The sequence below is a fragment of the Mesoplodon mirus genome (assembly GCF_964341445.2).
Source record: "Mesoplodon mirus genome assembly, chromosome: 13".
In the NCBI taxonomy this organism is placed as follows: Eukaryota; Metazoa; Chordata; class Mammalia; order Artiodactyla; family Ziphiidae; genus Mesoplodon; species Mesoplodon mirus.
In genome coordinates, this window is record NC_138989.1 from 26,881,441 (window position 1) to 26,896,083 (window position 14,643).

General features: G+C 55.6%; 1 protein-coding gene across 4 annotated transcripts in view; it reads left to right on the forward strand.

Annotated features, from left to right (window-relative positions):
• KLHL22 (kelch like family member 22) overlaps positions 1-14,643 on the forward strand; it is a 26,583-nt gene continuing 11,940 nt past the window's right edge. For all 4 annotated transcript variants that reach the window (XM_082640401.1, XM_082640402.1, XM_082640403.1 and 1 more), the window contains exons 1-4: positions 1-74; positions 2,765-3,030; positions 8,342-8,507; positions 10,834-11,552. In XM_082640401.1, the coding sequence (XP_082496527.1) occupies positions 2,804-3,030; positions 8,342-8,507; positions 10,834-11,552 (1,112 nt within the window). In that variant the 5' untranslated portion in view covers positions 1-74; positions 2,765-2,803. The remainder of the gene's footprint in view (positions 75-2,764; positions 3,031-8,341; positions 8,508-10,833; positions 11,553-14,643) is intronic.

Here is a 14,643-nt window from a genome sequence, read left to right on the forward strand (position 1 = left end):
GTGATGCCAGAGGCCCCGCCTCGCGCGCCCCGCCCCGCCTCCACGAGTGCGGCCTCAGCGTGCGGCGGCGCCAGGTGAGCGGCAAGCGCGGGCCGGCGGGGATCTCGGCGCGGGGCCGGGACCGGGCTCGGGCCGGGCGCGCGGTGTGGAGGCGCGGGAGGACACGGGCGGGGGCGCGGGCCGGGCGCGGACGGGGCCGGGGTGGGGGCGGCGGCCTGAGGCGAGCCGGCGGCCTGACGTGGCGGGGGCGGCGGGCGGGACCCCCGGGCGCTGCGGGGTCGGAGCTGAGGGGCCGCGGGGACGCCGGCGTCCGGGCCTCGGTAGGCCTTTCGCCCCCGCGGGTCCGCGCGCGTCCTTTGGGGCCGCGGCCCCGGCGCTGCGCCGGCGGCCCTGCAACAGGCGGCCGGTCGGGCGCAGTCCCCCTGGCGCGACCTTGGACCCCGGCATGCCAGCCTCGGCCCCTCAGCCGGCCCAGGTTCGGCTCCCACTTGCTGCACGGACGGACCTGGACGGACCCCGACGGCTCCGGCGGCCGCGCTGTCAGTGCGACGCCTCGGCCCGGAGCGCTGGCCGCTGGTCTGCCCACTCCCACCCCGGCCCCGAGCCCAGCGCCTTCCGCCCGGGCGCGTCCCTGCCGCGCTCCGGCCTCTGCGCCGCGATGGTCCAGAACGCATCCCATCCGCACCCGACGCGGGCCGTCCTCTGGGAAGTGGGACCCCCTTTCCCTTTGCTGCAGACCTTGCTTCGTGCTGCCAGGGACTGGGCTTCGTGGACGGCAGACACTGTTTGGGGTCCTGCAGAGGACTGAGGGTGCCTACTCAGTAAATTGTGTTGAGTTGAACATTGTTCAGAGATGCTTCCGACTCTGTCATCCATGAATTCATGAAAATTCATTTTACGTCCTTCAGTTTGTATCTACTTGGGACATAAAACCTCCTTCCTGCTCCCTCCAAAGCTCTGAACTGAACAGCACTGAACGCAGGGCCTTGCTTGCCATGACTAGAATCGGGGACATTATGGGGCCGAGGGTAGTTAATCTAGGGAAGGGCTTCATCATAGAGGAACCTGGGTAAAATGAATAGGAGGTGAGGGTGCCAGAGAGTGAGCCCCCAAGAACATTTTTTATTTCAGAAAAACAGGCATGGGAAGGCAATCGCAAAAGATGTGCGGCATTCCACTTAATATTTTATTTTTTGAAATTTTATGAATTAGCAAAACGAAGTTACACTGTGAAATGGTGTTTTTCATCTAAGTCAGCAAAGATTACAAAAAAAACACTATTGGTGTGCTAGACAGTGGTTGCAATCCGGTTCTCATACTTTGCCGGTGGAGAATAGATTGGTACAACCTCTACGGAAGGCAATTTGGCAATATCTATTGAAATGTCAACTGCACATTCAAATTAAGATGATCCAGCAGTTCTGTATCTAGTAAATGTTCCTCATTTAACTGCTACATATATGGCAGATCTCAGTGAATTTCAGTCCAAAACTGTTGGCAACAGCAAACAATTGAAGGAAACCCAAATGTCTCTCTGAAAAGGATCGGTTAAATAAAATATGGTTATACATACAACGGACTGTGGGTGGGATACGAGGATATCGTGTAAAAGCTAATAAAAAGGGGGAAATTTTGTTCTACAGCTCTGCCTGCAAATGCATAGGTGCTACCTGGAAGGGTGACGGGAAAGTAGAATAGCTTCCTCTGGGAGAGGATCTGGTTAGGGGGCATGAATGGGAGGGAAATTTAAGTTTCATAATACAGTATACCTTTCTGTTTTATAGTAGAGTCTATTTTTCAATTTTTCTTTCAAGGGTCTAGTAGGGGATTGAAAAAGAAGCACATTTGGGGAGGGGATAGTGGAGGAACGTGAGGTGGGGAAGGAAGATGTGGCAAGTGGTCCGCTGGCTGGCAGTGCTGTGGCCTGGAGAGTGCACAGCTCGACCCCACAGCTCGGTGTAGGACTGGCTGCCCCCTGACCCGGAGCAGCCAGCTGTCCACAGTCACTTGTGGTTGGCTTGGAGTGCTTGGCCAAAATGTGTTTGCATTAGCTGGTTTTACTCATGGGGTTTCTGAGGCTCCTGTTCAAATCAGTTTGCATTTTTTTGAACATACTGACTCAATTATTAGAAGTTAAGCTTGAATTTAAAAGACGATGCAGACAATCTTGAATGTACCAAATTTACTTGAAGTTACAGTGCTTGACTCAAAATCTTGGTAAAAGAAGGTAGGGCCTGGAACCCTCCCCTGTACCACCACCTAGGCCTGTTGTCTTTTTTATGCATCCATTCCTGTTGTGGGGGGGACCCAGTGTTCTTTCCCAATAGAAGAGAGGAAGAGCCCTTGAGAACCTGGTCTGTGCTGGTGCTTTGTGTTCGTCCTTTAGGAAATTTGAGAATGCCCCGAGGGGCTGGGTGCTTGTAGTCCCCTTTTCTCAGCTGAGGGGCTTGACACTCAGGTTCACCACACTGAGTCCACCGTGGGTCTGGGTTTCCTGCCTGGGTCGGTCTGTCTCTACAACCCTTTTGTTTCATGGCGATGCTGAAGCAGATAAAATGGAAAGGAGAATCTTGGCAATGAAGGGACACAGGTCAGGAGGAAGAAGGCCCCAGGTTTGGACAGCAGTGGGAGGGGAGAGGGAATTAGAGGTTTGAGACCACGGGGAAAGCACAGGTGAGCAGGAGGGAGGGACCCGAGCAGCTGGGCAGCCCTGCACAGCCGGGGCTGCCTCCCAGGCTCATTCCTCGCCCCTGTGTCTTGGCAGCTGACAGCCGCGGTGCTGAGGTTGGGAGCGGTGGTCAGGATGGCGGAGGAGCAGGAGTTCGCCCAGCTCTGCAAGTTGCCGGCACAGCCCTCCCACCCGCACTGTGTCAGCAACACCTACCGGAGCGCACAGCACTCTCAGGCGCTGCTCCGGGGGCTGCTGGCTCTGCGGAATAGCGGCATCCTCTTTGACGTGGTCCTGGTGGTGGAGGGGAGGCACATCGAGGCCCATCGCATCCTACTGGCTGCGTCCTGCGATTACTTCAGGTGAGTCTGCATAGTAAGGTAGCAGGGATGCTGGCTCCACCAGGTGGACGCCTTGGCACCCCGGGCTTCTCCTGCTTCTCGCTGTGCAGGCAGAGGGGGCTCAGGGTCTGTTTTTCTCTCAGCTGCCCCATCTCTGGGGCATGTGCTCCCTTTTTTTTTCTTTTAAAGGCGGTATGCTTGGCTTTACTTATAATATTGTATTTTCTAGAATGAATTTTCTACTATAAGTACAGTATCTTGGTGTGAAACAGATTTTCTTTCTACTTTACTCTGGCTTCCCATCATCTCATTTAAAAAAATTTCAAACCTATGGAAACGTTGAAAAGAATAGTATCACAAACACCTGGACACCAGTTGTTACCATTTTGCCGCATTTGCTTTCACTGCCTTTGTAACACACGCCTTTTTTAAAAGACATTACGATGCTTTATGCCTTAGACTTTTCAGCCCCACCCAGTGTTCTTGTAAAACCGTCAGGAAGCCCATACGGGCCCAGGCACCTCTGTGGGGGCCGAGGCAGGTGGTCAGTACCATATGCATGTCGTCCACACAGCTACGTGATGTGGAGTCACTCCGTTTGCACCCTCACCTGGCCATCCACCTCTTGCTCTCACCTCCTCATCCCTTGGGCCTCGGCCTCTCACCCTCCCTGTGGGTTCTGTGTCCCCTGAGTTTCTCATGACCTCCTATGTGACGCCAGCCCAGCCCTGAGCACGTTGGGCAGAGCTGGTGCCACCATCCCACTTGAGACCTGAGACCCTCTATTCTGTCTCCCATTCTGTTTGGTTCTTTTGTCTTCAAGGCTCATTTGTAGTTCTCATCTTTTTTTTTTTTTTTTTTTCCTTGCGGTACATGGGCCTCTCACTGTTGTGGCCTCTCCCGTTGTGGAGCACAGGCTCCGGACGCACAGGCCCAACGGCCATGGCTCACAGGCCCAGCCGCTCCGCGGCACGCGGGATCCTCCCGGACCCGGGCACGAACCCGTGCCCCCCGCATCGGCAGGCAGACCCCCAACCACTGCACCAGCAGGGAAGCCCTAGTTCTCATCTTTTAACTTCAGGAACTAATGAGCAAAATATTTCTTTATGGTTAAGTGCTTCCTGTTCTCCAGAAGGAGTTTATGGAGCGGGTGACCCCGTGGTTAGTGGTGCCTTAGAGCAAACATGTCCAGGGACAACATGTCCCTTCAGTTCATGGGGATTCAGCTTTTACAAGCCTTGAGAAGACAGGGCAGTGGGCAGGGCAGAGTTGTGGGAGGCCTCAGGGCCCAGAAGTTCAAGCACTGGAGTCCTCCTGGCTTAGGGCCTCCTGGACACACTGTCAAAGCCCTTCAGGTGGAGCTCCTCTCCCCACGCAGGCCATCCTGTCACTGTCACAGTCACGGTCCTCTTCCTAAAGGACAGTTACTGGCGCCACCTCTCCCTTCTTGGTGGAAACCTCCTGTGTCTCCCCACATCCTCCAGGAGCTATTCCTGGCCCTTTGGCAGCCGCTTCCAGTGGGCCTGTCCTGGGAGGTGTTCCCCTCTCAGGCCCGGTCACTGTGCAGGATGACACCCCCTCCCACTGGGACCAGGGAGAACCCAGACTCATCTCTGGTATGTGCATATGAAATGATGATTCCCAAGCTTTAGCGGGTTTATTTCCTTATTAATCATTTCAGTTATTGACTCAGGTTGAAATGATGAAGGGTTTTTCCCAGTGAGGCTGGTGAAGATATCTGATGTGGGCAGGGGTGGAGGGAAGGGCTTTGGAGGGCAGTGGGCCCATGGCTGGGCCCTGTAGGGGACGCCCTGTGGGGTGTCTGCCAGGTGCTGAGCGGTGTCCAGCCAACACACGGAAAGCTGTAGTTCCTTATGAATCAGAGTGTGTGAAATGCTCAGTGAGACCTGGGCACGTGGAGCAGTAGACCCCCGCCTGCTGGGCATTGTTTGTGGAAGGACAGTTGGTTCCGTGTTAGGAAACCTCTCTTCCAGTGCGAGGCCCTAATCAGCCTGAGGCGACCTGGTGTGTGGCCATCTACAGACAGGTCAGCAGGCATGTGGTCACATCCAGCATCCACTGCCACAGCTGAAACGCTGCTGGAGTAGGAAATTGTGGAAAGCACCACTTTATCCCTGCCCTCCCACCTCACCCTTGTGGTAACCATTTATAAACGTTCCTTATCATCCACACTGTTTTCCCTTGCAAATCCTAGTTCATAATACTCAAACCGCAAAGCTCTGATACACAAAGTTGTTTTGTTTTTGTTCTAATGTGTTGCTAAAACTTGTCAAGTGTCCTCTGGAAGTCTCCCGGAGCTGGTTTTTCGATTTATTTATTTATTTATTTATTTATTCATTCATTCATTCATGCTTGCATGCATGCATGCTGTGCCGGATCTTAGTTGTGGCATGCGGGATCTTAGTTGCGGCACATGGGATCTAGTTCCCTAACCAGGGCTCGAACCCGGGCTCCCTGCATTGGGAGCGTGGAGTCTCACCCACTGGACCACCAGGGAAGTCCCTCCTGGAGCTCTTTTGTTTGTGGATAGCTGTCCAATCTGTCCAGTCGTTGATCTTTGAGGGGGGAGGCAGAAGTTGGATTCTCCTACTTTTTAAAAGTCTTTGGCAGAAATTCATTAAACCACGAAACCCGCCCTGAACTGATATGAGGGTACTTTTATATGTGTCCTACTTAGCATGGGTCTTTGTACATTTTGGTTTGGAAATATTGAGGTGTTTGGATTTGATTCAGACCCTATGGGGGGCAGCGTGACATCATATGTGGCACAGATAAGGGTTTCTTCAGGTGAAACGTTCTGAATTCTGAAACACACCTGACCTCAAAGGTTTGGAAGAGGGGTTGGGGGCTGGTACAAGCTGGCACAGGAAATGTTCTCCCCACCTCATATCCGAGGCAGCTTATTGGCACCTTGTAACATCTGATTATGACATCCTGGCAGTAGAGGTGGCCTGGGTTCTCTTTGTGGTCTGTGCTATCTGTGCCCGCCTGCTGGGGACTTGGTGAACATCCTTTAAAAAAAAAAAAAAAACCCTATAGAATTTACCATCTTAACTATTTTTAAGTGTACAGATCAGTAGTGTTCTTTTTTTTTAATAAATAAATTTATTTATTTATTTGTTTGTTTTTGGCTGTGCTGGGTCGTTGTTGCTGCTTGCAGGCTTTCTCTAGTTGCAGTGAGTGGGGGCTTCTCTTTGTGGCGGTGCGTGGGCTTCTCGTTGCTGTGGCTTCTCTTGCTGCAGAGCACGGGCTCTAGATGCGCGGGCTTCAGTAATTGTGGCACACGGGCTTTAGAGTGCAGGCTCAGTAGTTGTGACTCGTGGGCTTAGTTGCTCCGTGGCATGTGGGATCTTCCCGGACCAGGGCTCAAACCCGTGTCCCCTGCATTGGCAGGCGGATTCTTAACTACTGCGCTACCAGAGAATTCCCTGGATCACACTCTGTAATTCTGTTTTTCATTTTTTGAGGAACCCCATACTGTTCCACAGCAGCTGCACTAATTTACATGCCCACCACCGATGCACAGAGGTTCCAGTTTCTCTAAATTGACAAGACAGAATCTAACAGAAAATGGGCAAAGCATCTGGACTGTTTGGAAAAGAATATAGAAACAGCTGTTAAACCTGTCAAGAGAGCCTCTGTCCCATTGTTTACAAGATTTCTCCCTCACGTCCTGGCAGTTGGAGCGGCGTCTTCCTCTGGTTCTGAGGGTGTGGGGGGCAGGCTCCCCGCACACTGGTGGCACTACCTGACAGGCTGTGGGCAGTCCCATCCAAGTGCGTGTGTATGAAACTCTTTGACCCAGCAGTTGCTCTCCTGAAATTAATCCTGGCGTTCACATGAGCAACAGCTCGTGGGCGCAAAGCCATCCACTGGGAGAAATAACAAGAGATTAGAAGTAACCCAGGTGGACCCCGGCAGGAACGGTTAAATCAGTTGTGATCGCCTTTACAGAGGGGGCAGCGCTGTGTGTACGGATGATCGGGGCTGTTTCCAAGATGTCCTGTGAAGTCGAAACCAGGTGGGGATTAAGGCGCGGGCACTGCCTCTGGGGATAGTGCCACCCTTGGAGGGGGGCTGGTGACCAGAGCACCCTTTCATGTAATTTAGGTCTTGAGAGAGAGAGAGAGAGAGAGAGAGAGAGAGAGAAGGAGGGAGAGGGAGAGAGAGTATGTGTGCGTGTGTGCGTGTGTGTGTGAGTGTGTGTGATATAAAATATAACAATAGCCACTCTGTCATCTCCGTGTTGCTGTCATATTTCAGCCCAGATTCCTCCCCTGACTGCCAGCCTCCTCCCTCCAGACACCTAACTGACACCCCTGCTGGGATGCCCTGGGGCACCCACAGTGTTGGAGCCACAATGGGACTCCCACTGCCCTCTCTCACTCTGGTCCCGCCAAGTCCCTTCCTGCCCAGCCTGGGTTCCTCCTGTGCTCTCCTGGGTTCCCTCCATTGCTTGTTCTCTCCTCTCGGCCCCAGAGTGGTCTCTACTCCAGCTCCCCAGTCGTGTGGCCTCCCCAGCCCTGCAGGAGCCTCCCTGCCTCTGCTCCAGCCTCTCCACTCTGGCCAAGGAGCCCAAGATCTGAAGTTCCTCTGCTCAGGCCTGTGTACGACTCGCTGATAGCACCTCAGTTGCCTTGATTTTGGTCCAGACCCTAGCCTGCCCCGGGGGTAGCAGGACCTGGCCCAGGCTCACCTCCTGCCTCTTCCTCCTCGCCCTGCCTGCCTGCCTGCCTGCCTGCAAGCTCTTCCTGGCCCTGGGCGCCTGCCACCTCCACTTCCTCATCATGGGCCCTTCTGCCATCGCTCTCCACCCACTCTTCTCCCGCGCTGGGCACTCCTCCGTCAGATGCCCTGTTGTGGTCCTTGACAGTGATTCCACCACCGGAAGTGCCCTGTGTCTTCGTGTCTGTCCTTTGGCATTAACTCCATGCACGTAGGGATCCTGCCGCTTCACTTCACTGTTGTCGCATTGGCTCTGTGCACGGTTCCTGGCGTTTAGTGGCTGCTGGGTACGGAGCTGCTGAGCAGAGGACTTTTACTATTTGTTTCCCATTCATTTATCCTTTCACCGCGTGCCCTGGGCTGCGGCTGTGGCCCAGGAATTGCACGGGTGGATGCAACAGAAAGCGCGCTGGACGTGGTCCTGCCCGCAGAGACTCACGTGCGGCTCCTGGGGCACATTAGATGGGAGGTTTCCAGAACAGCTGCCAAGCTTGGTCAGGAGCTGTGGGCGCTTCTGGGTGTCCCTCCTCTGCGGCCTGGCATCCTAATGGGTGTAACCCTGCCATCTCCTTTCTTCCCTTTGCAGAGGCATGTTTGCTGGGGGGCTGAAGGAGATGGAGCAGGAAGAAGTCCTGATCCACGGCGTGTCCTACAACGCCATGTGCCAAATCCTGCATTTCATTTACACGTCCGAGCTGGAACTCAGCCTGAGCAACGTCCAGGAGACGCTGGTCGCCGCCTGCCAGCTTCAGGTGAGGCTCCTGGTCTGAGGCAGGCAGAGCCAGGCCCAGATGGGTCCCGGGTGCCCGCCAGGCAGTGGTGTGAGGGTGGGTGGTGAGCCCTTTGCTCTCGAGAGTGTTGGCAGGCTCCTCGTTTGGCTCAGAAGACAGCTTTTCCCTCGTGTCCTGAAACTGGAACGAAGTCTTATGCCGAGTTCCTTATCCTGACGTTTTATGAGGTCAGAGCACATCTGGGGCAGTAGGAAAAGCAGCCTATTTGGGGGTGTCTGGAGGCTTCCCGCATGGCGGGGCCCTAGTAGCCCTGTGCCTTTACCCTCAGTGGTGGGTGGGCAGGTGGAGCTGAGCCAGGGCGGCCTTCACGCAGAAGTTCCCTCTTTTACTCAGAGAGCTCCTCTGTCCCCATGTCCTGTCCCCTCATTGCTGCTCTGGGGACCACACTTAACCTCCAGTAGCCAGCCGCCCCCAGAACCTCTCCCCCGGTGCTTGCTGTCGGCGTCGCCCCCCCCCCCCAGCACACTGCACACTGCCTTGCTCCCTGCACCGTGTATCCCACGGCCACTCTTCCAGCACCAGGCTCTCCTCTGTGTCCACCTTCGTCCTCTGGGTCCATGTCTGGACGAGTCATCCTTGTAAATGTGACCGTGTTCTCTGTTTCCCTGCCCTCGCCTCTGTCCCGGCCTCCTTCTCTCCGTTTCTTCCTCCCAGCTGGACTTTGCCTTCTGCTGCATCTGTCGCGCACACCAACACCAAACCACCTCCCCAAACCCACCCCTCTCCCTCTGCCACCCGCTGGCTCAGAGACCTGCTGCCTCCCCTCAGACCTCAGGGCAGAGCCGTGGCTGGTGCTTGGGGCAGCCCAGCTTGGTTTTGTTTTATTTTTAACATACTGGGCTTCTATGCAATGTTGTTGTTGTTTTTTTTTTGCGGTATGCGGGCCTCTTACCGTTGTGGCCTCTCCCGTTGCGGAGCACAGGCTCTGGACGCGCAGGCTCAGCGGCCATGGCTCACGGGCCCAGCCGCTCCGCGGCATGTGGGATCTTCCCGGACCGGGGCACAAACCCGTGTCCCCTGCATCGGCAGGCGGACTCTCAACCACTGCGCCACCAGGGAAGCCCCGGCAGGCGGATTCTTAACCATAGTGCCACCAGGGAAGCCCCGCAATGTTGTGTTTAAAGCAAGTTTTACTTGGCATAACAGTTTGGAGCCCACAGGCCCACCAGGTCATGTTTGTTCATGTAGCCAGTGGCTGTTGGTGGCCTGTCCCCCATGTGCTGTGCCCTTTGTGGTATCCCCAGGGACGTGGATCTGAGTGTTGGTGAGACCGTATCCACTGGGTCACCCCGAGCAAATGAGTTCCCTTCTCTGGGCCTCTCGTGGGCCTCCTACACGGGGCAGGCCGGGCGATTCCTTGGTGAGATTCCCTGCCAGAGGTCCCTGCGCTGAGACAAGGATGAGGGACCTTGACCTTGCCAGGGAGGGCAAGACAGTCCCTGGTTCTCAGGAGCTGCTCCTCAGGCCCACTCAGGGCTATCAGCCCTCACCTTCCACCCAGAGCCTGGTGCTCAGCTCCTGGTCTCTGAGAGGTCAGAGGTAATATTTTAGGCAGAAGAGGCCAAGCAGAAGCACCTGCTTGGGAGGAAATGGATGGTCGAGTGAAGACCCTCAGGACCTAAGGAAGCAGCACTATGGGGATGTTCCTGGTGGGGGGACACACGCCTGGCACTTCGCAGGTTTCCATTCAGCCTTCAGCTTGTCACCTGGCAAGCACCAAATGCCTAGAACCAGAAAAAATAAAAAGACTTTAAACATTTATTAATAAGCTTCAAATTCCAGCAGAATTAGTCTACATGTAATGAATTTGTTGATGGTGCTGGATAAGAAAGGGATTCCCATTTTGAGAAATTTTAAAATCCAGTTTTCCTGCAGAACTTAGCAGCCCCTGAGCAGCCTTCCCAGGCCCTTGCCTTGCCTCCTGGGTTCTTTGGTTACCTAATCGCAGGGTGTCCTCGCCCCGCGGCATGGTGGCTGTCCTGCTGCTTCCACTTCTCTGGAGATCCCGTGCTTTTGATTCAAAAGGCAGCTGGCGTGTGTCGGGGTCCGCCCTGTGTCAGGTGGTTCCTCGCCACGTCATCCCTGTTTTACAGATGAGGAGGCTGAGGCTCAGAGACCACCTCCAAGCCCAGACTTAAGCCCTGAAATGCTGTGAGCCCCGGGCGTGTCCAGTGTGGCGGGGAGTGGGGCCTCCCCGGCGGAGCCTGTGAGCGCCACCCACGCCTCTGCGCTAGGTCCCACACCCAGACGCTTTGCCTGGGCTTGAATGTGTGTGTTCTGTTCACAGATCCCCGAGATCATCCACTTTTGCTGTGACTTCCTCACGCCCTGGGTGGATGAGGACAACATCCTTGACGTCTACCGGCTGGCCGAGCTCTTTGACCTGAGCCGCCTGACCGAGCAGCTGGACGCCTACATCCTCAAGAACTTTGTGGCCTTCTCGCGGACTGACAAGTACCGCCAGCTGCCCCTGGAGAAGGTCTATGCCCTCCTGAGCAGCAACCGCCTGGAGGTGTCCTGCGAGACGGAGGTATATGAGGGCGCCCTGCTCTACCACTACCCTCCAGAGCAGGTGCAGGCTGACTGGCTGCCGCTGCATGAGCCACCCAAGCTCCTGGAGACCGTGCGCTTCCCCCTCATGGAAGCCGAGGTCCTGCAGCGGCTGCACGACAAGCTGGACCCCAGCCCCCTAAGGGACACGGTGGCTGAAGCCCTCATGTACCACCGGAACGAGAGCCTGCAGCCCAGCCTGCAGGGCCCACAAACCGAGCTGCGCTCAGACTTCCAGTGCGTCGTGGGCTTCGGGGGCATCCACTCCACGCCGTCCACTGTCCTCAGCGACCAGGCCAAGTACCTGAACCCGCTGCTGGGGGAGTGGAAGCACTTCACTGCCTCCCTGGCGCCCCGCATGTCCAACCAGGGCATCGCCGTGCTCAACAACTTCGTGTACCTGATTGGAGGGGACAACAATGTCCAGGGCTTCCGCGCTGAGTCCCGCTGCTGGAGGTAGGGGCCCTCAGCCGGGCGGCTGCCCAGAGGGTGGCTTCTGCCAGGCACGTGCCACTGGCCAGCGCAGTCAGCCTTTTGAACAGGTCTGCACCTGTTCTGTGGGCACAGGTTGATGGGAAGAACATGGACGGCGGTGAGATGAGGAAGGGGGCCCGTGATGTCACCTCCCCCTCTTGTCCCCCCTCCTCAGAAACCCCCTCACCCCTCAGCACACCCCACCATCTTGTGGCTGAGGGGCTGGGAGGGGGTGTTGGCAGCAGGAAGGAGGGGACCAGGCCTGGGAGCATGGCCACCTTGCCTCTCTCTGCTCTCACATCCCTGGTCCCAGCTTCCCCTCGCCTATCCACTTAGCTCTGCTCTCGTAACCACACAGGCTCCTGGTGGAGGGTGGCTTCCTGTCGCCCTGCTCCCCTGAGTGCACAGTCCTCAGCCTGGGGGGCAGGGAAGGCCCACAGGCAATGCTGAACCTCAGACCAAATCCCCCCCACCCCCCACCCCCCAGGCCCTGTCATCAGCCATGTGCTGGGTGCGAGGCCCCAGGGGAGGCCGTGGTTTCTGTCAGTCTGCGAGGCTGGGATCCCACAAATCCATTTCATTGGTCAGAGCAAGGGAAGTGGGGCAAATCTCCACGGCCTCCACTTCCAGGAGGTTTCCAGGGCCCCCTCCCCTGTTCTTTGGTTTGATCTTAGGGTCTGGTGCCTGGGGGAAGTTTCTGCCCCCCACAAGCTGAAAGATGGCACTGCAGAGACAGAGGGGTTGCCAGCTGTTTCTGGCAGCGGTGAGCTGAAGCCAACTGCGTTCCTGTTCCTGCTCCGTCTTGGGGGTGGGGCCAGGCCTGGCCATGCCCCTTGTATAGGAGCCTGGGGACCCCAAGCCAAGAGGAGACCCCCGTCCGTCAACCTCTGCTCTCCCCACCCCAGGAAGTGATCACTTTTGTCAGACTGGTGAGACCCAGAGCTTGGCAGCTCTTTGTGGTCAAACGGGAGGGGGCCCAGTTCAGAAGGGAGGAAACCATGCCTTCATCGTCTCCCTGACCTGATGTGTCCTCGGGGGGTGTGGGGGTGGTGGCAGTCCCAGGTTCAGGCCTCCCTCCTGCCATGCCTCGAAGGCCTGCCACTTCCAGCTGGAGGGCCAAGGCCAGATCTTCAAAGCAGACTCTCCAGAGTCCTGTCATGAGCTGCTGACATCTGTCTCTCAAACCCGGTCTGTTTCCCTTTTGTGAACATGTGCTGTGAGACCCACCAGAACTCTGGAAGGTGCTGGTGTCAGCCTCCGTGATTGACAACCACAGCCTCAGACTCCAGTCGGAGGTTGGGTCACTGTTGGAGGTGGGGTCAGGGAGACCTGCCGGGCAGGCTGCGGTGCGGAGCGGCTGGTGAGCTGTGGGGAGACCCCGGGGTCTCATCTCTACAGAGTGAAAGTTTCATTCATCTCCTGGTGGACTCTTCACACTGCCAGGTAGATCTTAATTTGAGTTAAGAGTCTGGTTCTCTGCCCTTTCCTCTCAGTTCACCGCCCTTAGAATCTACAGGCTGTCAGAATATAAGAAAACAAGATTTTGCAGTAAATTAGCATTAGCGTTTTGAGGAGTTAGGGACTTAACAGGTTGTAGCGTGTGAAAAGGTAGCTCTGTCGGAGCACGTTGCCTCTGAGCTGTGACACTTCTCTTTTCATTCCTTGATTGCGTCTGTGTCGCCCCCATGGCTAGGGCACCTTCCCACAGCTGCAGCTCTGCACCCCTACCCGGTGGTGGCCAGTCCATGTTGCCAGATGCCCCGACCCTACATAGAGTGATAACTTGTTTTTGTCCTTAGGCATTTTCATGGCTATTAATATTTTAGAGTACGTTTCAAAAAATGTTTCTAACTGTAATGGACTTAATCAATAATCATGGGGAGGCTTAAGTCATGGAAACACGTGAGAGCACTCACTAAGTTTAATAAGCCCTCAGAACATTCTCATGCCAACCCTAGGTTTTGCCTCTGAGTTTGCAGTAGGATGGTCCAGAGTCAGCATTAAAGTGACTGAAGGATTTGAATCTTTATATGCAATAGTTTAGTTTATTTCTATTAGGTAAAAAAGATTACTTGAGGACTTATTCTGACAAAGTGGAAAATTAAACCAATAAAGAGGAAAATGTGGGATACAGAACATGGTGGAGAGATAAGAAATCAGCAAAACTGTGGTTATGTCTGAATTATTGATGTGTGGTGTCTGTATGTATGTGTTTGTGTATGTGTGTGTGTTTCCTTAACTGACACCGCAAATCCAGATGAACCCAGCCCAGGGAGCTGTGAGGGCAGGAGGCCAGAGGAAGCATCTGGAGGGACTCATCTCCCTGGTGAAAATGGGGCAGAAGAGACGCATGTGAAATGTGAGCAAGCCTTGTGCACAGAAAGGCTGTGGGAGGCGCCTTCCTGCCCTGGGCTGCCTGGCCCAGCTGGACCTCCACTTGGCAGGGCCCGGTCACGCGTTCTCAGGCGCCCTCCCGGCCCTGCTCTCTCCTGTCACTTCTCCTCCCCGGCACCTGTCCTTATGTGGAGACTTGGCTACTCTGCTCCCTTTGGCCTGTTTCCCAACCTACAGTGGAAAGGGGGACCCTGGGTGCCAGCGCCAAGAGCCATGGCTGGTCCACGTTGGGGGCAGTGATGTTTGTTGAGTGATTCCACCACTGGTGACCTCGCCCCTCCTTCCGTTCCCTGAGCGGACAGTGTGTGATCTGCCCTGAGCCAGGTGCGCCACCAGGTCTGGGAAGACAGACATGGACCACGGTCCTTTAAGGAACCCTTGTCACATGACTTGACCCTCGTGATCCCTCATGGTAGCTTTTCTAGGCAGGCAGCATAACCCCGTTGGGTGTGGAGCTGAGTGAACGTCGGGACAGTAAAACTGATGGCCAGATGTGCCCAGACCTGGGTCTGTGTGGCCCAGGTGCCTGTCCTCTCTCTCCCTTCGGCCCGTTTCCTGTATTCTCGGCTGGCAGGGAGGGGCTGCGGCGGGAAGAAGCAGCTGTTGAGTGCACTAGTTTTGGGGGTGAAAGCTGAAATGGGGGCATCTGGCACAGGCCAAAGAAAACTGTCTGCTTCGG